This window comes from Ruditapes philippinarum, unplaced genomic scaffold (genome assembly GCF_026571515.1).
Source record: "Ruditapes philippinarum isolate M1 unplaced genomic scaffold, ASM2657151v2 ctg13571_1_1_1_1, whole genome shotgun sequence".
Taxonomy (NCBI): Eukaryota; Metazoa; Mollusca; class Bivalvia; order Venerida; family Veneridae; genus Ruditapes; species Ruditapes philippinarum.
Window position 1 is genome coordinate 1 of NW_026858551.1, and position 14,445 is coordinate 14,445.

Genomic DNA, 14,445 nt, shown 5'->3' on the forward strand with positions numbered 1-14,445 from the left:
TCGGCGTCTGCGTCCGCCGTCCAATTTTTAGAATTAGAAGTTTTTGGTGCCGTAAAATTATTTTGTTCACTATAAACTTTGTCAGTTATTTCTTAAGGTATCCACTGTCCAAACTTGAATATATATTGTTCCTTATCAATCCCACATTTATGTGACAAAGGGTTCTACTGTTTGTCTTGAGCACCCAAAATATTTTCGACGAATGTTATCTCGCCCTTGAGACTTAAATTTCCTTAAAAATACTATTTTTTCTGTTACTTTTGTGGCTTGTTGAGTTTGTGTTTTTTATTTCTTAAAGGGATCAACCTCAATACTGACATCAATAATATATTGTAACCTTATCATCATTCCGTCATCTTAATGTGACAAGGTTTCATGACTCCAGCACAATATTTGTTCAGATTTACTCCCCTTGAGACTTGTTCTCAAAATAAAATGCTATTTTCTTACTGTTTTTCATTCTTTATTCTTCAAGGGATTCAAACCTCATAATTTCCAATATATTATACGTAATCTATCAATACCGCCGAGATGCTATGTGACAAAATGGTTATCATAAACTCTAGGCACCAATTGATTTTCTCAGATTTATCTCCCGTTTGTAACTTTAAGAATTTTTTTTTCCATTAAAAATATTTTTTCCTTTTAGGCTGTTACGTGGGTATTTCATCTTCTAAGGGAATCTACTTCATGACTTCAATATATTGTACGTTATCATCATCCCATCTTATGTGTGACAAGTATAATCTTAAGCAGCAATTATTGCAGAATTATTCTCCCCATAAAAAACTTTAGATTTTTTTAAACTTAGAAAAATGTTTTATTTTTTATTATAACTTTTTTTTATTTGTTTAAAGGTATCTTACCAACTGTCAAATACTTATTCCCTTATGCATGCAATTAACATTTTATTTGACAAATGTTCATAACTTTGAGCAATAGATTTATTCTCTCTTTGAACTTTAATGATTATTTCTTTATAGAATTATAATAAGCTTCCTTTTACTTTTTAAGGTACGCTACTTCAAACTTCAAAACCATTATATTTTCTTATCATTACACAAGATGTTGTGTGAACATCAGGTTCCTAACTCTATGCATGGACTATTTCTAGAAGTTTCCCCTTGGAGTCTTGGATTTATGTTAACAATGGTTTTTTTTTTTACTATAGACTTAAATATCATAATTTATCAATCATAATGACATTTATTCTTCTCATTGAGATTTGTCCTCCCTACTCGCCTGTTATCCAGTTAAATTATTTATGTAGTCGCAGCTTCGCTGTCCTCTGTGGGACAGCATTCTTGGTTAAGGTTAAAATTTACATTTAAATGTGGCTCTTTCCTAATCTGGGATGATATCGAATCAGATAGGGTCAGGGAATCCTATGCCCAAACTCAAATATTTCAGAAGTCCATTGAACAATATGGGGCTTTGAAACTTGTTTCAACAATCAATGACCCCTTAAATCCCTGTAGATAGGCAGCAAAGGTACTCTATCGCATTTGTTAGACAGGAGGAGGTAACATCTATAAGCATTTTTTAAAAATGAGACCGGTCCTCCGTTGGTCGAGGGGTTGAATAGTTCCGCTGACTTCTAGATCCAGTCAATGCTCTTGGGTGGGTCCCCAGGAAGTTTGGCAGTTTAAGCACGGAGGATAGGATAAAGTTCTAGTACTGGTGTTAATACTATCCAGGAACGGAATGGTTAGGAAACTATCCGCCTATATACTGAAATACCTGTTGGAGAAAAAAAGGCCCGTAAATGAAAACAAAAAAATAAAACAACTTATTAAAAAGCATTTTGACAGAATTTCATGCCCCTTTTTTTTGACTGTTGTATAAGAATTTGACGTTAATGTTTTTTGTAACACCTCAAAATTTTTCAAAGTCCATTGAACATAAGCTTGTAACTTCGCAACACTGTTGTTCACGCAAAATCATGACCCGGAGGAACGCTGTATACCAGAGGAGGTTAAAACTGGTGAACCAATATTTAGGCAGAATTTATGCCCCTTTTTTCAACTTAAAATTTTTACATTTAAGGTTTTTGCCATACCACCTCAGATATTTTTTCATATTTTATTGACTTCTGGCTACAGTGGATTGCCCTCATGCTTGGACACAAAATAACAATTGGAGTAGAAGCCCCTTTAAGTTGACTGAATCTTGACTTTAAAACCTTGACATATAAAGTGACCTTGACGATTCAAGGCCAAAATACATATGAATTTTTGTTTGAGTTGATGTGTATTTTAACTTTGTAAAGTATTCGTATTTGTAAGTTTTTTGCACCAACTTGAGGGTGACGGGGCCCTTTGAGATATAACCCTGATGCTTGTTCCCGTTCGTACGTCCAAGCTATATCTTTCCGTCCGACATCGTCATTCTCTTGTGTCGCAACGTGAGGACCTAGAGTCCATTGGACCCTTACAAAATGCACCCTAGGTATTTTCATGTGATTTATTTAGCTGTTTTTTCTTAAGAGTTTATATTCGACCGTTGGAGTTAGTAAACATTTGCAATTTGTCACGGTTTGTGTCGTCGTAAGTGAAAAAGTAAGTTTGACTACTGTGGGTCATGAAACTTTAAATAATGTTGATCAGCATGTGAAGGTTTGTGCACCTGGGTCTATTTTGTGGATTTTCTTTTGTTGTTGTCCAGAAGTGTAATGCCCCTCTTGACTTTTGAAAAAAATTTGCAAATTTTCAACTCTGGTATCGACGACTTAGCTCAAAAAAGTACTACATCAGTTTAAACCTAGCAGGGGTCAATTAAACACTTATGTACAGGAGTTGATCAGATGTTTAGTTGTGCAACCTTGGGTATCTTACTCATGTTGGATTTTATTTTAGTGTGTTTTTAGAGTTATTACAGTTGACTTAGTAAACCAATTTGCACTTTTCAAAACTTGTGTCGCCCCGTTAAAGTGAACAAAGTATATGACCTAAGTGTCCAATGAAACGCTTTAATAGAATGTTGATTGCAGCATGTGAAAGTTCGTGCACCTGGGTTTTATTTTGTGGAATTTTCTTTTTTTGTTTGTCAGAAGTAATACTGCCCTTGACTTGAAAAAATTGCAATTTTCAATTGTACTGCCTTGAGCTTCCAAACTATAATTACCTCGGGTCATTGAAAACTTTAACAGGGAAGTTTGATCAGCATGTTTTTAGTTGTGCACGCTGGGTATGATTATGTGTGGAATTATTCGGCGGTTGCTGATGGAAGTCACTGGTAATCCTGCCTTTTGTGAACATCACAGATCATCGTAGTCTGGTGTTACCAAATGCAAACGGGTCTGTTTCTGTCTTTTGACTCATAATTGATAGTATTGTAGGAGGTTATTCGCCCCTGACATTAGGTAAAATTTGCCCAATTTTCACCTTGTGTTCCACGTAGCTCAAAAAGTGATCGAGATTATAGGTCATGAAACTTGACAGGAATGTTGATAAGACCATGAGTAGATCGTGCACCTTTGGTTTTGCTTGTGGTTTATCCAGTATTTTTGTAGAGTATATTCCTTGACTTAGTGCACAATTACAATATGGCAATTTTGTGTTGTGCAGGTACAGCTCATAATGAAGTTTTTCCTAGAGTCATGAAACTTAGTAGAAATGTTTGTCAGCATGTGTAGTTGTGCATGTTGCGTTTCGCTTGTGGATATATCCAATTTTTTTGTTAGATTTATTGCCTTTGACTTAGTAAAAACCTGTTTCGATTTAATTATTACTGTTGTGTTATTTGTTCAACTCTGAGTGCGTTTTGTATTTAATAGAATTAAACAACCTTTAAAAGGAATTATGATGCAACATCACTGTGGATGCCTATGCACCTCGGATTTTTGAGGCATGCGGATTTATTTTCAGTTTATTAGAGTTATTGCCCTTGACTTAGTATAAAATTTGCAATTTTCAACTTGTTTTCATGCATAGCTCAAAAAAAGTATTTCTGACCTGTAGGAAGAATGTTGGCCAGCATGTTGTACTGATGCACCTTGGGGTTCGATTGTGGATTTATTCAGTATTTGTATATAAAATTTTTGCCCTCTTAACTTAGTAAAAGATTTTTACTTTTCAACTCGTGGGCACATGTAGCCCCAAAAAACATTTGACCTAAGAGTCAAACTGTGGAATTTGGGGACACCTGTGTCCTATGGACACATATTCTACATGTAGTTAGGGGTTTTTATTCATACTTGTAACAAACAGCACTTATTACTTATAAACCTGTTGAATTATCAAACTTTCACCTTGACTTTAAAGTTTGACCATGACTGGTTTTATTGTCATCTTTTTTAACATGCTCCTATTGCCAGTATCATTTGTTGTTTTATTATTAAACAAATTTGATTCATACTTTGAAAAAAAAAAATTCGTTATTTGAAACGCCTTGTGTCAGATACCTTATAAAGCTTTCTGCAACATGGAAAAAAACTAGAAAACTATTTGGCCTGAGGTCTTAGAAGGGCAAAACCTAGATTGAAAAATTAAGATGTTTGGTATTCTTTCTTGATCTTTAGGCATGTAAAGTTTTCTCAGTTTATGTATATGGTTTTTACTGCCTTTTGGTTGCATTTTCTTATCTTTTTATTCTCGCCGGAAGATGAAATGGGCTCCTGCCTTAAAAGATAAAAGTTTCGGAATATCGACCAAGAAAGAAGCCAGAGTGTCCCTCCCTTCCATCTCATTTTTGGAGTTTAATCCAATGGATATTACCATATATGATAATACGTAAACAAAGAAAGTTTAACACGAGAGATTAGGGAATTGAACAATGTTAAATAAAGTATGAGGAACTTTTTTCTGTAAAATGACCTCAACCATTAAGGTCAAACATGAAGTTTTGATTCAATTCTGTAATATTTTTCCCCTGATGTGTTTGCTTTTAAGCTCACCTGTCACAAAGTGACAGGGTGAGCTTTTGTGATTGCTTTTTGTCCGGCGTCCGTCCGGCGTCCGTCCGTAAACTTTTACTTTAAATGAAATCTCCTCATTAACCACTGAGCCAATTTCATCCAAACTTCACAGGAATGTTCCTTTGGTGGTCACCTTTAAAATTGTTCAAAGAATTTAATTCCATGCAGAACTCTGGTTGCCATGGCGACCGAAAAAAAACAACTTTAAAATATCTTTTTTTAAAAAACCGAAAGAGCTAGAGCTTAGATATTTGACATGAAACATCTTCTAGTGAGTGTCTACCAAGTTTGTTCAAATAAAAGCCCTGGGGTCAAAATTGGCCCCGCCCCAGGGAGTCCATTGATTTTCCCTATATGCCATATAGTAAAAACTTAAAAAATCTTCTTTTAAAGAACCCAAAGAGCTAGAGCTAAGATATTTAGCATGAAAACATCTTCTAATGAGTGTCTACCAAGTTTGTTCAAACAAAAGCCCTGGCGTCAAAATTGGCCCCACCCCAGGGGGTCATTGATTTTCCCTATATGCATATAGTAAAAACTTAAAAAATCTTCTTTTAAAGAACTCAAAGAGCTAGAGCTAAGATATTTAGCATGGAACATGTTCTAATGGGTGTCTACCAAGATTGTGTATAGTAAAAACTTAAAAATATTCTTTTTTAAAAACCCAATGAGCTAGAGCTTTAGATGTTTAGCATGAAACATCTTCTTTTTGGGTGTCTACCAAGTTTGTTCAAATAAAAGCCCTTGGGTAAAAATTGGCCCTGCCGGGGTAGGGGGTTAGGAGTGCAGAGGTCATTGTTTTTCATTATATCTGTGTAGTAAAAACTGAACATCAAGAAACATCTCTTCTAATGGGTGTCTTAAGTTGTTCAAATAAAGCCCTTGGGTTTAAACTGGCCCTGCTCCAGGGGCCTATATACAGGTGAGCGACCTCAGGGCCATCATCCCTCTTGTTTTTATTGTTGAAGTGTGGCCCTCGCTTGGAAGTTGGACTCTTGCTTTTATTTTTTTTTACCCATGTGGTTGAAATTAGTCCTGCTGAGTGATCACTCAATTTACATAGACAGTACGTGATAAGCACCCTTATATACCCTTTTGTTTATTCTACCTATTCTGAGCCTCTCCCTTGAACTTTTAGTCGAGACATCCGCAGTTTTTTATCTGCAGATGAAAGTTTTTCAAATCTTCTGCCTTTACCATCAAAGTTTTCAACAACCAGCACAAACATGTACTGAGATGTCTATAAAGGATAATAAATCATGCCATTGAGACCAAAGTTGAGTACACTCCCACTCAACAAAATTTTAGTAATACGCAATAAAGTTTGAATAATTGACAAAAATATGTGTACTTTTTGCTTTATTTAGGTGAATGATATATCTGGACAAGTGGAGAGTATTAAAGGGGAAGTAACTGCTGCCATGTCGGAGTTAGAGAATGACCAGGCATCACCACTGAATGTTGACTCCCCTAAACCAGTCACGAAACAAGATGCATTCTCCAGTCTTACAGAGTATATCAAAAGTCAACAATACCAAAAAGCAATACAGCTTGTCAGATCTTTCAGGTATGGTTTCGTAGGGAACTAATACAGTTTCTTATGCCCCCGGGCATATAGTGATTGAACTGTCTGTCGGTCCGTCTGTCTGTCTGTCTGTCTATCCGTACGAGGTTAACCTAGAACTGCAAGTTGGATTTTTCTTTAGTTCTACCTGTACTAATGGCTTCTACGTTTACACACTTACTAATCAATACAAAGTACATAATCTGGGCAAGTTACATAACTCTGTCTTTCATATTTACCAAGTTATTGCCCTTTTCAGCACTTAGAAAATGAATAATGGTTAACCTAAAATGGCAAGTTGGAAATATCTTAAGTTCTATCTATATTAATGGCTTTATAATTTCCACACTTACTTATCAAACAAAGTACATGATATTGCCAAGTTATATAACTGTGTCATCCATATTTCCCAGTTATTTCCCTTTTTTCACTTTGAAAATAGGGCCTTGTCTGGTTAACCTATTTCAGCAAGTTGGATTTATCCTAAATTTCTCGAAATTGCTTAACTTCTTTAATGATATCTTTCATATTTAGTAGGTGGATACCTTTAAATGGTCCTATAAGTTTTTGTGAAGTAAGCGGTCTCTAGGGTCAAGGTCAAGTTCACTGGTTTAAAAAATAAATATAAACATTTTGCTCATACAGCCTTTATATTTTAGTTGATGACTTAGTTTGATACAAACATGCGAAGGGATGTCCTCCTTCTTTGGGTGTAGTAAGGGGTCATTTGGGTCAAGGTCAATGTTACCAATGTCAAGGTAACCAATGTTAAAAATAGATTTTTACATATTTACAGGTGTATTGACCTTATTCTATAGACATATGTTATTTATAACTGATAGAAACATAAACTTTGATGGAGTTAGTGGTCAGTTGGGTCAAGGTCACCAGTGCTAAAATAGATGTTTACACATTTGCTCATACAGCCTTTATTAAGTGACAGATATATTTTATATTTGGTAGGAAGATAACTTGCATGGTATTCATCCCTTTGATTGGAGTAGGGATCAGTGGGTCAAGGTCACTTGTGCTAGAAAATAGATTTTTACACTTTTGCCCATACAGCTTTTATTTATTGACAGATGTATTTCATATTTGGTAGGAAGATAACTTGCATGGTATTCTTCCTTTGGATGGAGTAAGGGGTCAGTTTGGTCAAGGTCACCAGTGCTAAAAATAGATTTTTACACTTTTGCCCATACAGCTTTTATTTATTGACAGATGTATTTCATATTTGGTAGGAAGGTAACTTACATGGATTTCTTTATTTGGATGGAGTTAGGGGTCAGTTTGGTTAATGTCACCAGTGCTCAAAATAGATGTTTACACTTTTGCCCATACAGCCTTTATTTAATGACAGATGTATTTCATATTTAGTAGGAAGATAACTTGCATTAAGTTGAATAGCTTTCAAATTCACAAGTCAGAGCAATGACTTGGCAACTTATATTTTTCACAATTACAAAATGCCATAACTTTGTCAAGCTATATAACTTGTGTTTACGATTTTTTGGCAATTTTTCTGTCCATAACTGAGTGAATGGGTAAACATTTTTGAAATATTGCTACTGACAAGAATCTGAGCCGGGGACATTTGTGTTTAACAAACTCGTTCTTGTTTTAGATATCCTTTGAAAAATAATTCTCAAGGGTAATTTACTGAAATCTATTTGACATCAATAGCATGTTTCATCTGTTAGAAATCTATGACTCACAAGTAATTGGAGTAAAATTACTTGTCCATATTTTCAAAAACAGTTTTGAACACGATAAATAAATGAATAAAATGTCTGATCGAGGGGTAATTGATTAATAGACACTGGAACTGACATGGAGCAATGACAAAATATACACATTAACCTTTCTAACTAATTATAATGACCATTTTTAATTATTAAGTCCTCCATTTCACCAAAATCAGAAGAATTGTTAAGACACAATGGACATGAAATACGTATAATTGCTTGTCTTGGAAAGTTTTTAAAGCCGCACTTGTATCATTACAGCACCCTTATATCCTTTTATATTACATGTCATCACTAAACAGAAAGTTATGCACAAACTTCACTCAGTATATTATAAGAATGTATAAACATTTCAGGACAATGTGGCCTGGTGACATGTTTGGACAATCACAGGATGATGACCTTGTTACCCTGCTCAATGTATTTTGTATTGAAATGGCTGAAAAGAAAACAGGTACCAGTACAGTCATATCATCAATATTTCATAATTGTTAAGGGTAAAATTGGTAATATATTTTAGAGAAATATATTTTGTTTTCATGCATTCACCAGAGCCGAAGGCTCAGGGTGAGCTATTAGTATCAAAGGGGGATGCTCCGGCGTCCGTCGTCCGTCGTCATGCGTCAACAATCGTCTTCTTTTCTGAAACTACTGGGCAGATTTACTTCAAATTTGGTCTGTAGCATCCTTGTGACAGTCACACTTGAATTTGCTCATGTCATTCCAATTGGCCCCTTTAAGCGGTCATCAGAGCTAAAAATAGAAAAACCTTTAAACATCTTCTTCTACAGAACTAATGGATGGATGATCACCAAACTTTGTCTGTAGCATTCTTAGGTAGTCTTTTATCAAGTTTGCTCATATGAATTTCATTGGCCCCTTTTAGGGGCCGCTATAGCTAAAAATAGAAATACCTTTAAACGTCTGTTTCTATAGAACTAATTGATGGATGATCATCAAACTTTGTCTGTAGCATTCTTAGGTAGTCTTTTATCAAGTTTGCTCATATTAATTTGATTGGCCCCTTTTAGGGGTCTCTAGGGCTAAAAATAGAAAAACCTTTAGACATCTTCTTCTACAGAACTAATAGATGGATGATCACTAAACTTTGTCTGTAGCATTCTTGGGTAGTCTTTTATCAAGTTTGCTCATATTGATTTGATTGGCCCCTTTTAGGGGTCTCTAGGGCTAAAAATAGAAAAGCTTTTAAACATCTTCTTCTACAGAACTAATGGATGGATGATCACCAAACTTTGTTTGTAGCATTCTTAGGTAGTCTTTTATCAAGTTTGTTCATATGAATTTCATTGGCCCCTTTTAGGGGCCGCTATAGCTAAAAAAAGAAATACCTTTAAACGTCTGTTTCTATAGAACTAATTGATGGATGATCATCAAACTTTGTCTGTAGCATTCTTAGGTAGTCTTTTATCAAGTTTGCTCATATTAATTTGATTGGCCCCTTTTAGGGGTCTCTAGGGCTAAAAATAGAAAAACCTTTAGACATCTTCTTCTACAGAACTAATTGATGGATGATCACCAAACTTTGTCTGTAGCATTCTTTGGTAGTCTTTTATCAAGTTTGCTCATATTAATTTGATTGGCCCCTTTTAGGGGCCACTATAGCTAAAAATAGAAATACCTTTAAACATCTGTTTCTATAGAACTACTTGATGGATGATCACCAAACTTTGTCTGTAGCATTCTTAGGTAGTCTTTTATCAAGTTTGCTCATATTATTTTCATTGGCCCCTTGAAGGGATCTCTAAAGCTAAAAATAGAAATACCTTTAAATGTCTTTTTCTACAGCACTTATTGATGGATGATCACCAAACTTTGTCTGTAGCATTCTTAGGTAGTCTTTTATCAAGTGTGCTCATATTAATTTGATTGGCCCCTGTTAGGGGTCTCTAGGGCTAAAAACAGAAAATTCTGCTTCTACAGAACTAATTGATGGATGATCACCAAACTTTGTCTGTAGCATTCTTAGGTAGTCTTTTATCAAGTCTGCTTATATTAATTTGATAGGTTCCTTTTAGGGGCCGCTATAGCTAAAAATATTGGGAGCAACTGTAGCTAAAATGCTCTGGGCGATGGCATTTCTTCAAATTATAGTTTAATAATGAAAGGAAAATAACTCATGTTGGAATTTTAAAAAAAATAAAGAAATCTCCCTTCTTTTTCATTTCAAAAAAAAAAAGTTCACATGCACATGTTATGCATAAAAAAAAGATTGAATGTCTTAATGTCATGACCTGTTTGCTTTACAGAGATCAATGTGCTTTGTATCTTTCTGTTTGTGCCCTAGAATTCAGATGGCCATTACATCATTCTAAGGTTCATTTGTAGGTCAATCTAGAGAATTTTCCTTAAGGCTTAAACAAATGTTTCATTTTTTTCTGAAAATGTCAAAGACCTTCAAGGTCAAAAGTCCAAATTTTTGGACCAACACCACCATGCGTACCAGCACAATCATGCGGACCACCACAAGCATGCGGACCACCACCAGCATGCGGACCACCACCGGCATGCTGACCACCACCACCATGCGGACCACCGCCAACATGCGGACCACCGCTACTATGCCGACCACCACCAGCATGCGGATCATCACCACCATGTGGACCACCACCAACATGCGGACCAACATGAACATGCAGACCACTGCCAACATGCGGACCACCACCAGCATGCTGACCACCACCACCATGCAGACCACCGCCAACATGCGGACCACCGCTACTATGCGGACCACCAGCATGCGGACCACCAGCATGCCGACACCACCACCAGCGGACCACCGCCAACATGCGGACCACCACCACCATGTGGACCACCATCAATATGCAGACCACCACCAACATGTAGACCACCGTCAACATGCGGACCACTGCTACTATGCGGACCATCACCATAGCGACCACTGCCGCCAACATGCGGACCACCGCCGCCAACATGCGGACCACCACAACCATGCGGACCGCAAACACCATGCTGCCTACCACCATGATATGGACCACCACCATAATGCAGACCACCCAAATGCGGATCACCATCAATATGCGGACCACCAGCATGCGGACCACCACTATCAGCGGGCCACCGCCAACTTGCAGACCACCGCCAACATGCGGACCACCACTACCATGCGGATGCGGACCGCAACCACATTGCTGACCACGGCCACCATGCGGACCATCACTGCCATGCGGACCTCAATGTCCATGCCGCCCACCACCAGCATATGGACCACCATCAGAATGCAGACCACCAACTTGCGGACCACCATCAATATGCGGACCATCAGCATGCAGACCACCACCACCAGCATGCGGACCACCACCAACATGCGGAGCACCACTACCATGCGGACCTGAACCACAATGCTGACCACCGCAACCATGCGGACCATCACTACCATGCAGACCACCACCGCCAACATGCGGACCACCATCAATATGCGGACCACCACCACCATGCCCACCACCGCAGCCAACATGCAAACCACCATCAATATGCGGACCACCACCAGCATGCGGACCACCACCACCAGCGGACCACCACCAACATGTGGACCACTGCCGACATGCGGACCACCACCAGCTTGTAGACCACCACCGCTATGCGGACCACCACCACCATGCGGACCACCACCACCATGCGGACCACCACCCTCATTCGGACCACCACCACCATGCAGACCACCGCCAACATGCGGACCACCGCTACTATGCGGACCACCAGCATGCGGACCACCAGCATGCCGACCACCACCACCAGCGGACCACCGCCAACATGCGGACCACCACCACCATGTGGACCACCATCAATATGCAGACCACCACCAACATGTAGACCACCGTCAACATGCGGACCACTGCTACTATGCGGACCATCACCATAGCGACCACTGCCGCCAACATGCGGACCACCGCCGCCAACATGCGGACCACCACAACCATGCGGACCGCAAACACCATGCTGCCTACCACCATGATATGGACCACCACCATAATGCAGACCACCAAATGCGGATCACCATCAATATGCGGACACCAGCATGCGGACCACCACTATCAGCGGGCCACCGCCAACTTGCAGACCACCGCCAACATGCGGACCATCACAACCATGCGGATGCGGACCGCAACCACATTGCTGACCACGGCCACCATGCGGACCATCACTGCCATGCGGACCTCAATGTCCATGCCGCCCACCACCAGCATATGGACCACCATCAGAATGCAGACCACCAACTTGCGGACCACCATCAATATGCGGACCATCAGCATGCAGACCACCACCACCAGCATGCGGACCACCACCAACATGCGGAGCACCACTACCATGCGGACCTGAACCACAATGCTGACCACCGCAACCATGCGACCATCACTACCATGCAGACCACCACCGCCAACATGCGGACCACCATCAATATGCGGACCACCACCACCATGCCCACCACCGCAGCCAACATGCAAACCACCATCAATATGCGGACCACCACCAGCATGCGGACCACCACCACCAGCGGACCACCACCAACATGTGGACCACTGCCGACATGCGGACCACCACCAGCTTGTAGACCACCACCGCTATGCGGACCACCACCACCATGCGGACCACCACCACCATGCGGACACCACCCTTCATTCGGACCACCACCCTCATGTGGACCACCACCACCAACATAGAGACCATCACCACCAAAATGCGGACCGCCGTCAACATGCGGACTACCAATGTGCGGACCACAACCACCATGGGGATCACCACCGCTACCATGCGGATCACCACCGCTACCATGCGGACCACCACCATCAAAGCATTTATATATATATATATATATATATATATATATATATATATATATATATATATATATATATATATATATATATATATATAAAGTAAATTTAGATATTCAAAATATATAGACAAAACTAATGTGACCAGACAGACAGATTAAATACTAGTATATAAAAAGGAAACGTTAAGATTTGTTCAAACATTTCTTTGTTTGCTTAAAGAAAAAGTAAAGAATCGAGTGTTGCTCCAACCTGGCGGTGGCTGTGCTTTTTAAGTATCAGTTTCAATTATTTCTATTCAGAATCACATTTTGCAAACTTGGTTATCACTTGTTGAAAGTAATTTTGCACTGTTTCATACAATGTATGCAAAGTTGTTTTCATGTTCACTGAATGCATTTCATCAAAACAACCTTTTGCCTTTTTCCACTATGTAGTTAAAGATACAATTTTTCTCATTTCTTTGAGAGAGTAAGATAATTAACCAGAAATGTTAACTTTCTGGTCAAGTTGACTAGTATACCTATGTTATCTTAAATAAAATTGACCGGTGGTGTCATCCTGACAAACAGTATACATGTATATCTAAATACTGAGATTATATAATTATCTAATTTTTTAGATAATTAGAAAAAATGAAGAAAAATCCCAATTTTGAAAAACAGTCATAGGCAAATTTTATCACAAATTAATGGATGATCACCAAACTTGGTTCCTATCATTTTTACTATAAAGAAAAAAGCAATCAGTGTCCGGAACCCCTTTAATTAGAGAGGTGAGTTGAAGTTGACCTGGACTTCTCTTTCTACAAGTTTATTTGAAAAAATATTTCTATAATCACTGAAAAACAGTTGTTTCTGGTGAGCGATTCAGGGCCATCATGGCCCTTTTGTTTTTTAAGGAACATTCTTGATTACCTTAAATATTGTTTCATTAATTAATGAAGAAATGTAATTAGTAAGATATTAAATCTACTATGTTTGTTATGTTTCAGGTGTATTTGTATTAACAAAGGTGGAGTTTGATATTGGTTTGTTATATAGCCAGTTATTGGACATTAATCAACAAATTAGAAACTGGACTATACCCTCTCCTCAACAGTCGTGCACAGGAAACAACGATTTATTAGACTCCAGTACATTATGATAGTATAAATATTCTGAGTTTGACAAGAAAACTACAATTAATTGGACTTGAATAAATAAAAATAAAATAAAAATGGTAATATGTATTCTGATCAGAACAGAAAACTATAATTTACTGGACTCGAGTAAATAATGATGGTAAAATGTATTCTGATCTGGACAGAAAATTACAATTTATTGGACTCAAGTAAATAATGATGGTATCACAGTATTAAGTATATCACATATTCTGATTACAGCATCAATATTTCTTGCTTTGTGA

The 14,445-nt window shown here is 38.3% G+C and overlaps 1 protein-coding gene across 1 annotated transcript; it reads left to right on the forward strand.

The window, feature by feature from the left end:
- Positions 1 to 6,282: 6,282 nt before the first annotated feature.
- On the forward strand, positions 6,283 to 14,227 carry LOC132753569 (protein furry homolog-like; the record flags this gene model as incomplete). The annotated part of the gene is made up of 3 exons (XM_060744057.1): positions 6,283 to 6,482; positions 8,581 to 8,678; positions 14,033 to 14,227. Coding segments are annotated over 3 exons (450 nt in total), but the record flags the coding sequence as incomplete, so codon positions are not given.
- Between the last annotated feature and the right edge of the window lie 218 nt (positions 14,228 to 14,445).